The 9,833-nt window shown below is 45.5% G+C and overlaps 1 protein-coding gene across 2 annotated transcripts in view; it reads left to right on the forward strand.

Annotated features, from left to right (window-relative positions):
- Nucleotides 1–9,067, forward strand: part of actn4 (actinin, alpha 4) — a 46,404-nt gene extending 37,337 nt beyond the window's left edge. The window contains exons 8-22 of one of the 2 annotated variants that reach the window (XM_026299400.2): nt 399–484; nt 1,802–1,894; nt 2,080–2,205; nt 2,408–2,512; nt 2,747–2,894; nt 3,139–3,289; nt 3,385–3,493; nt 3,761–3,901; nt 4,047–4,229; nt 4,495–4,629; nt 5,095–5,274; nt 5,384–5,530; nt 6,387–6,467; nt 8,317–8,475; nt 8,751–9,067. In XM_026299400.2, the coding sequence (XP_026155185.1) occupies nt 399–484; nt 1,802–1,894; nt 2,080–2,205; nt 2,408–2,512; nt 2,747–2,894; nt 3,139–3,289; nt 3,385–3,493; nt 3,761–3,901; nt 4,047–4,229; nt 4,495–4,629; nt 5,095–5,274; nt 5,384–5,530; nt 6,387–6,467; nt 8,317–8,475; nt 8,751–8,909 (2,003 nt within the window). In that variant the 3' untranslated portion in view covers nt 8,910–9,067. The remainder of the gene's footprint in view (nt 1–398; nt 485–1,801; nt 1,895–2,079; nt 2,206–2,407; nt 2,513–2,746; nt 2,895–3,138; nt 3,290–3,384; nt 3,494–3,760; nt 3,902–4,046; nt 4,230–4,494; nt 4,630–5,094; nt 5,275–5,383; nt 5,531–6,386; nt 6,468–8,316; nt 8,476–8,750) is intronic. The other variant, XM_026299399.2, reaches the window with a different exon arrangement.
- Nucleotides 9,068–9,833: the final 766 nt, after the last annotated feature.

Genomic DNA, 9,833 nt, shown 5'->3' on the forward strand with positions numbered 1-9,833 from the left:
CTAACAGACTTCCCTCAGATGAGGGCACAGACGTGCAGTTTCAGACCTTGGTGCAGGTGTTTTGTGCAATCATATTTGTTGGTTTTGCAGTTTGTGTGTTTGTGTCCCAACCATGACCTTGTAGCCCTCGTCCCCCACCCACCCCTGACCCCCCTTCACACCCCACCCCCTGGCGTCAATGTGGGGGCGTTTGGTGGTGGCAGTAGGAGGAACGTGATGCTGTGGACCTGAAGAGGGAGCCACCCTCCTCAGCTGCCTCTACTCTTCCACCCTGTAGGAAGCAGGGACCTTGTGGCTCTGGGGTAGCTTTGGCTTCACTCTCTCTCTCTCTCTCTAACTCTCTGTTTACCTCTCCCTGTCGAACTGTCTCTGCCTGCTGGGTGCTGGGTGATGCGTAGACATCGTGGGTACGCTGCGGCCGGATGAGAAGGCCATAATGACCTATGTGTCCTGCTTCTATCACGCCTTCTCTGGTGCACAGAAGGTGAGCGCCCCATGCTTCAGACTCACAGTAACCCTTCACTGCAGCAACGAAAATCCCCCAAACCCACCAGGGTTCTCATCTGTCATGACAGGAAGTTTCACAGGTTTATTCCAGACTGAGCAGACAGCGAGCAGTTTTCTGGTGAATGGAGTAAATATCAGCCAGTAAAACAGGAATATACTGGAAACCTTCCCCAACATTTATTAGATGGAGGTTTTCAGCTGTTAATTCTGCTCATTGAATTTGGCTTCAGAATAAATCAGATTTTCTGCGTTCAGCTCCAGAAAAGTCAGGATATAGCTACACATTAAGGCCAAGATGGGAACTCTGAAAACAAAATCAAAACAAAAATCTCTTCCTGATACTTCTGTTTCAATGCTTTGACTGTGTTTCCCCAAAAGTGGTTTAATTTAAGTTCCCAAACTCCTGTCAGTAAAGTGATCATAAATGCAGCGTAGGATGAGCTGTGCCTGTAGTGGACCTGCTCTCACCTGGACAAAATGTGAAGTGTAAATCCAAATTACAGCAACGTGTATTTCTGCGGAACAATCTAATCTGACAGATCATTCTACTGATGTGGTTTTGGGAAACTAGACCTGTTGGTTTTTGGGAAACGATGGTCTCTCCAGTTCTTCTGCTTTTAACACTTCTCAACTCAAAATGTCTGTTTATTTTATGTGATGTGATTTCTATGCAGCATATGGGGTGGGCTGTTTTAGATTAAATATGATGAAAAAATGTTTTCTAAAAACAAACACAGAAGGCATTTTAAGCAAAATCCAGTTGAACTTAATTGTATGGATAATATCAGAACCATGTTTTTTTTTTTTTATTCCAGTGGTACAGTAGTGTGATCTGGTAGACAGACGTACTGATGTGGACCGCAGCGCTACATGAGCCTGTAATTAGACATTTGGTCTGACTCCTGCAGTGTGTCCGGAGATGCATGGAGCTTTAAAACACAGATCGATTTTGGCACATTGAACTAACATCAACAGTGGGAGCATGTTTTAATAAATTGAGTTTAAGTTAGTGTTTTATTTATTTGCACTTCAATAACGGCGCCTGACGGTGTCTTTAGATTATTCCACTTCACTGCCTGTGTGTGGAGTGTGCCTGCACAAATCTCCAATGTTGTTAAATTGTTGTCGCACAGGTTGAGGTACTAATGAAAGCAACAGACACTTGCTGTTTGTGTAGTTTAGTGACTTTACTGCGCAGCATCGTGTTGTAAACATGGCTGCAGTGAATGCTTTGAGCACAGTTCAGTTTGATCCACTCGATGTGAGCGCTACTCATCACTCTGCTCCCTGATAGGCCGAGACAGCTGCAAACCGCATCTGCAAAGTGCTGGCTGTCAACCAGGAGAACGAGCAGATGATGGAGGACTATGAGAAACTGGCCAGTGATGTGAGTACAAAACTTTTCAGCATGTTTACACCTGGGAGCATTACACTGCTTTGCTTTAGATGGTTCCATATGTGCGTTTTCCTGACTTTATGTTACAGGTGCATGTGTAAGATCCTTACCCCTAGTTTCCCATGGCCGACAGCCTTGATATTTCTTCTGACTGTTTTCTTGCTCTCTGCCTGCAGCTGCTGGAGTGGATCCGCCGGACCATCCCCTGGCTGGAGGACCGGACCCAAGAGAAGACTGTAAATGATATGCAGGCGAAACAGGAGGACTTCAGAGACTACCGCTGTGTCCACAAACCACCCAAGGTTCAGTATAGCTTCTGTGATGCTTTCTGCTCCCAAGAATGTGCAGGAAAAATACGTGAGAAGAGCTTTTTAGTTTTGCCAAACTGTTGTTTAATGTGAATCAGTTACAATCTTTTATTTCCCTTCATTTTTTTCATTTTATTTTTATTTCCTCTGCTGAGCATGTCCACAAACACTGAGCCGATTCTGTTCCTGTCTTCAGGTCCAGGAGAAATGTCAGCTGGAGATCAGCTTCAACACTCTGCAGACCAAACTGAGACTCAGCAACAGACCTGCCTTCATGCCGTCAGAGGGACGCATGGTGTCTGTATGTATTCACACAGATTTCTAGAAGTTGTGTTTGCTGGTCAGATGGAAAAATTATGTAACTCTATACCACTTTGCTCTAAAGATGTACAACTTAACCCTGCATTAAAATTATTTGTATGTAAAATTAAACGTGTGATTCTGCTGACTTTCCTTCTCTGCACTCAAGGGATAAAACGAGAAGTGAAGTCGTATTCTGTCAAGTTACAGTGTTTTTGTTGCTGTCTGGTCTCAGGATATCAACGGTGCGTGGCACACTCTGGAAGGAGCAGAAAAGGGCTATGAGGAGTGGATCCTCAGTGAGATCAGACGCCTTGAGAGACTGGAGCACCTGGCTGAGAAGTTCCACCAGAAGGCTGCCATCCATGAGTCCTGGACCGATGGTATACACACGTTTTATCTCAAGTTCACGCTGAATAAACAGCATATTTATTCACCTTTCTGGTTCCAAGTTGGATCCTCCTTTTTCCTCAGTTTAGTCTAAAAACCTTTTTCGTCCTCGTACAGCTGCACTTAAACAAGACTTAATCAATTTTTTAAAATAAATCACAGATTGCTTTTATCTTCTTCTTTACCACATTTTAAGATGAGAGGTTGCAAGGCTGAGTTTTATATGTATATATGCAGGTAAGGAGGCCATGCTGAAGCAGAAAGACTACGAGACCTCCACCCTGTCAGAAGTCAAGGCGTTGCTACGGAAACACGAAGCCTTCGAGAGCGACCTGGCCGCCCATCAGGACCGAGTGGAGCAGATCGCTGCCATTGCACAGGAGCTGAAGTGAGGAGTAACAGACAGCTGTGATGGGTCGCAATAAAACCTGAGAGTCTGTGTGTGCCAACTCAAACAATCTGCTCTGTTGTGTTGTTTTTCAGCGAGCTGGACTACTATGACTCTGCCAGCGTCAACACTCGCTGTCAGAAGATCTGTGACCAGTGGGATTTGCTGGGAACACTCACCCAGAGCCGCAAAGAGTCACTGGAGGTACGAGTGATTGCACATCAGTCTGTAGTGTGGGCTACTGATCAGATGGCTGGATTGTGTGTCACTCATGGTTGGTTTTTTAAAATGTGCTGATGCAGTCAGGAAGCATCTAATACAAATACAGCAGCACTGACATGTTTTTTTTAAAGAAAGGAATCATGAGAAGAATGTAGTTTCTCAAAAATGTCAAGTTTTAACATCCACACAACTAAATTCATCCATTGGTTTGATAAAGTTTATTTAAAGTAGCCCCCTCTTCTATGACAGAGGACAGAGAAGCAGCTGGAGACAATAGATGAGCTTTACCTGGAGTACGCCAAGAGAGCGGCACCCTTCAACAACTGGATGGAGGGAGCAATGGAGGATCTGCAGGACATGTTCATCGTCCACAATATTGAGGAGATCCAGGTAAGTGGAAACAGGGCAGATTTACCATGTGGATTCCTGGGAAGCTCCGTGCACAATGAAGCACCAAACCACATGTACACTGATAAACAGAGAAGTATAAACTGTATGTGGAGCACATAAAACCAGTCATGTTGACCTCCCTCAGGGTCTGATCACAGCCCACGAGCAGTTCAAGTCCACCTTGGCTGAGGCCAACAAGGAGCGGGAGGCCATCCAGTCCATCCAGGCCGAGGTGCAGAAGATCGCCCAGAGCAACGGGATCAAGCTGAGTGGAGCTAACCCCTACACCACCATCACGCCCTCCAGCATCGACAGCAAATGGGAGAAGGTAGGCTGCAGTCGCTGCTTTCAGATGATTATTTTCTTTGTGTTGATTATAAATGATAAAACCACTTACACCACTCTTTTTCTGGCATTCTTCACTCTTTCACTGGTAAATCATCTTCTAGACGGACCTGTTTTGGAACAGCTGGGGGATGGGGGAGTCTGCAGCAGTAACAGGGCCCCTTGTCCGGTGTTTAGGGACCAGGTTATGTGGCTGCTGATCTGATGTGGATGGAGTAAAATTTACTAAAAGCTTTTTCACTTTTTAGGCAATGACCATGGTGCCTCAGCGTGACAGCGCCCTGCAGGAAGAACTTAATAAGCAGAACTCCAACGACAGTCTGAGGGCCAAGTTTGCCACGCAGGCCAACACCGTTGGCGCTTACATCCAGGAGAAAATGGAGGTAATGGATTAGTCCTCATGGTCGGTGTCGGTGCTCATCGCTGGTTGAAGTGGTTCCTTTTTCCTCTGCTGTTTTAGTTCGTCACAGCATTCGGGCCAGTGCGGTGACACACTGACTTCACAGAGCAAAGGGTCGACATGCTTATTCCTTATTCAGTATAGTTTTTTATACACATATATATATATATATATATATATATATATATATATATATATAGTTGGATCTATTCCTGACTGTGCACGCTGACCGACAGTACTCGGGATACATACAAGAGCCTCACATTAAAAATCAGAATGAGTTTAATGCGTTTTTTTAATGTCAGACAGGGTTGAGATATTTTCTAAATACAAGGAGTCTGCAGTGTGAATCATGCCTCAGACAGTGTCACCCTGTGCTTCATGCAATGTGTTGGTATGCAGAATGACGTTGTTTCTAAGCGTGAACACTGTATGTTGGTGTTGGCAGGAAATTGGCAGGATATCCATTGAAATGAACGGCACTCTGGAGGACCAGCTGACCAACCTGAAGGACTACCAGAAGAACATCATGTCTTACATGCCCGAGATTAACAAGCTGGAGGGTTTCCATCAGCTCATCCAGGAGGCCCTCATCTTCGACAACCAGTACACCCCCTACACGATGGAGGTAACGCACACACACCTTCACATACTCATTCATCTAAACCCATGTTGAATGAGTGTGTTCAACCATCATGTTCTTACCCTTCCCTGGTGTTTTTGCTCCCGCGCTGCAGCACCTCCGCGTGGGTTGGGAGCAGCTGCTGACCACCATCGCCAGAACCATCAACGAGGTCGAGAACCAGATCCTGACGCGTGACGCCAAGGGCATCAGTCAGGAGCAGCTCTACGAGTACCGTGCCTCCTTCAACCACTTCGACAAGGTCAGGGGCCCGAACTGGGGCCACAGTTTAATTATTATACTTGGATTGTATTTTTCCGAGTTACAGTTGCTGACAGGAGCATCAGTACGTCTTTTTCTTAACGGCAGTCAGAAAATGTTATTTGTGGTTTTAGCCTCAGTCTGCTACTGTCTGCAGAGCTGGTGCTTCAGCACAATGTGTCTCCACACTTGTGTGTTTTGTCGTTATCAAACATGAGAATTTACCAACGTGAACCTCAGAAGGACGAAGACAACACCCGCATCATTCCCCATGACGTGTCACTGATTCATGCTGATGTCTGACATAAACACTCTGTGGTCCCTCACCCCTCCAGCTCACATCAGTGCGTCTGAGCAACATGTTGTGTTCCCTTTACACCTCAACACTAGAATGTTTGTCAGATCAACACAAAGGAGGTTATTACATGAACCTCTTAATAGTTGACATGCTGACTCCTGTAGTGCGTGTTGTGAAATTGTTAGTACTTAATAACACACTTAGCTTGTTATCCTGCTGTATTATCCATCAGTGTATTTTGCAGCTTGCAACCTGATTTTTAACGTTACTCTTAATGTTCCTAACGTCATTTTTTTAGTGCATGAATGGTGTGAATACCTGAAGATTTGTGTTGTGCAGACTCATGTGTTGAAAGGTGGCAGATTTTCATGGGTCCATCATGGCTGCCTGTTGAGCTGTGTGTTGACATTGTCTAAACATCCATGAATGTCTGTCTGTCCCTCCATCTGCCACATCCTCATCTTGTCCTTGCATGCTGTGGATCACATGGTCACCATCCCCGTGTTGCGATTGGCTCATCCTGTCATTGACCTGTCACTGGGTGTTTGGCCAACCTCAGGACCACAGCGGGGCCCTGCAGGCCGAGGAGTTCAAGGCCTGTTTGATCAGTCTGGGCTACGATGTGGAGAACGACAAGCAGGTAGGAGCCTCCGGGACGGGACGGAGGGGAGGACTAGGTGTTTGTCACGACTCCGAGCAGGAGAGCAGAGCAGAGGTCACTGCCAGTCACTCTGGTTTAGAGCTACTGATTATTATTATTATTAATATAGAAATCTACTTTTTATTGATGGAGCTTTAAATGCACCATGAATGTCTGTATCCACTGCCACAGTGTCGACCTCATCACATTTCCACTGCCAGCTGCTAAAGTCAAAAAACGTTTTCAACACATCGTAGCTTTAAAAGATGAATCATAAATATTTGAATTAATTTTAACACTAATCTCAACTACACAGATTTGATCATCTCTGCTCTTACATGCTTTTGAGTTTGAGGCATTTTTTTTTCCAACAGTCCAAAAACAGACAATCTGATATGAACTACATGTTCAATATGGCAGAAAATATCACCTCAACTGCTGCTGCAATAGGATTTAATTATGAAGAGGTTGTTGTTATCTAATGATGAAACTTTTCTTCACATAAGCTGCATCTTTACCTGTTTCTAAAAATTTCTAATTCACTATATCTCCAATTCATCTTGAATGCAACCTTGAAACATGAAGATGAGCTGAAGAGAATTTATTAAACTATCCACTTTTCTAAATCAGAAATCCAAACAAAGACAAAAGTGATTGTTTCCACATTTTGCTGCTGTTATTGGATTCATTCCTTTTTCTATGTTACTTTGACAAACCCGACTCTGCGTTATGCTGTGAAGCTGTTTGTGGTAAATGCTGGTCAGTGATGGGTCAGCGCTCCTGCTCTGAGGGTCGGGCAGTGTTCAGTCCGTCAGCATGGAGGGCCGACAGATGTTGTGTTTCTGTGCGTCCACTGGAGGTCTCTGTTGCTTTGTGCTTCTTCAGCTCACTCTGAACTGAGCCCACCCCTCCTCTGTCTGTCAGGTTTTACTTTGCTGTGAGACTTTCTCTGTTAACTGTTGGTGCTTTTTATCTTTTTCACCTTCATAAAAATTCCTCACTTTCTCTGTATCTGCTGAACATCTGTCTCCCTGTTCATCTGTTTTTCCTTTTCCACCTCTGTCCATTCATCCTCCTCCTGTCTGCCACTTGTTTCTCTCCATCTTTGTCCACTCACCTCTGCCCTCCTGCCCCTGGCCTTTGCTGTGCTGTGGCGCCCACAGAAGCGATCGGGACAGATGGTCTCAGATGATTTCCGGGCTCTACTCATTTCTACAGGAAACAGCCTGGTACTGGTGCTGGCATGACGCTGTCACAGGGTGTCCGCAGGTCCAGCCATCCTCATTCAGTTCAGTTTACCACATTCATAAAATTAAAAATAGTTTCACATCATGTGAGACCAAACCGACCCACTGATAATCAAAGCATGGTGCTTTTTTAATACCAGCTACATGTTTTTGTCTTATTTATTTTTCTAACACTTTCATTCTAACACATTCAACCATATTTTTTGAGTGTGTGATGCAGTTTGGTTAAGTAGGAATAGAAATGGGTCAAAGGCCTATTCACACATTTAATCCATCACTTTAATAATGTTCATGTTTATTTGGCTGAGGTGTAAATGTTAAATGTGACCTGAGACCTGCAGACACCCTGCTCCCTCCCTGATCTTCTCACTGCTTCTTTTATTTTGACTAATCTGTTGCTTCTGCCCTAGTAGGTGATAGATGTGTTTCATGTAGAACCTTCAAATTAAATGTTTGTCCTCAATGTCTGTTTTCCATTATTTACCGCTAAACGTGGTGTTCGTATCTGCACATTAAACACACAGTCCGTCACCTTCTGTCTGTGTCTGTGTGTCTCAAGCCACCGTCTGTCCTCGGTTAACCTGCTGTTTCTCGGTCGCCAGGGTGAGGGCGAGTTTGCTCGCATTATGAGCATAGTGGACCCCAACAACAGCGGTGCCGTCACCTTCCAGGCCTTCATCGACTTCATGTCCAGGGAAACGACCGACACAGACACCGCGGACCAGGTCATCGCCTCCTTCAAGATCCTGGCTGGTGATAAGGTCAGTGCAGGGTCACATTTTGTACATAAAACAAAAAACATAACTTTAGGTGCAATCTCAGTTTGAGGGTATGAGCATAAGAATTAGTTTTTACCTCACATATAAAGTGCTTCTTGGCTGTGTTACCTATTCCTCGTGAAGAATGATGCTGATAGTAAAAGTGTTTAACTCCCTGCACAGCTGTATATTTTACCTTATTTAACACATTGAACACTTCCGTCCTGTAGTTTTGAAATGTGGAGTGCGATCACTAAACTGGCCTCTGTTTCCACCAGAACTACATCACAGCCGAGGAGTTGAGGAGGGAGCTGCCCCCCGACCAGGCCGAGTACTGCATCGCCCGCATGGCGCCATACGCAGGGCCCGACGGCGTCCCCGGAGCCCTCGACTACATGTCCTTCTCCACCGCCCTGTATGGCGAGAGTGACCTGTAGAGGAAGAGAAGGACGGGGTGGGGTGGGCGGGGTAGGTAGGGAGCTCTGCTGTGTGTGGAAGAGACGCCAGGAATCGTGTGTGGAAAATGCCGAGGGGCAGCTGGGAGGTGGAGCCCCTGTGTGTGCTGGTGTTAGTCAAAGCTTTCCATGAACAGGCACATCCAGGGGCAGCTGCAGGATGGGGGGGGGCAGGCAGTTGCTTCACCTTCTCTGCCTTTGTGGGCTCAAACGGGAGGGTGGGGGTGGGGGGGGGGCACAAGCTAATCTGATACTTATGCTAATTTGTTTATTTTATTAGTTTTTTTTTTTTTTTTCCTTCTTGCCAAGGGGAGTTCAGGATGTGGGCCGGGTGGTGTCGGGTTTGATGTGGCGACTGGCGAGTTTGTGTATTAGATCCTAGAGAGAGATATATGCTGTGGGGTGGGGAGGGGAAGGGTGGTATTGACCAACCAGAGATAAAATGACATATTTACCCATAATTCCCATGTTGCTGGATAAGGTGACCTGTCTAACCTCAGCTCTTTTCCTCCTGTTTTATTTCTTCTTTTGTTTTTGTTTTTCCAGAGCAGGTGGGTGTTGGGATGGGATCAGACAAGGATGGTGTCAGCGGGGGGGGTGGGGCTCAGCGCTGTACATACTTATTTTTTCAGTGCAAAGAATGACACATAACAGTCCTGCTGGGTGAGAATAATCAATCACAGGCTTCCCTTTTCGGGCAAAATAGAGTGACATTTATTAAATAAGTAAAATAAAATAAAACAGAGCAGTTTGACCAGTGGGTAGGTTTGAGCTTCCAGACATCTTTTCTTCAGGTTCGTTTGCGTTTAGAGATGGAAAATACTCATGGAGGAAGTTGGTAGCTGTGAAGCTGAGAGTAGTTGGGCCTCGTCCTGTGAAAATCCTGTGACGGGCAACACCACAAAT

Source organism: Mastacembelus armatus, chromosome 13 (assembly GCF_900324485.2).
Source record: "Mastacembelus armatus chromosome 13, fMasArm1.2, whole genome shotgun sequence".
NCBI lineage: Eukaryota > Metazoa > Chordata > Actinopteri > Synbranchiformes > Mastacembelidae > Mastacembelus > Mastacembelus armatus.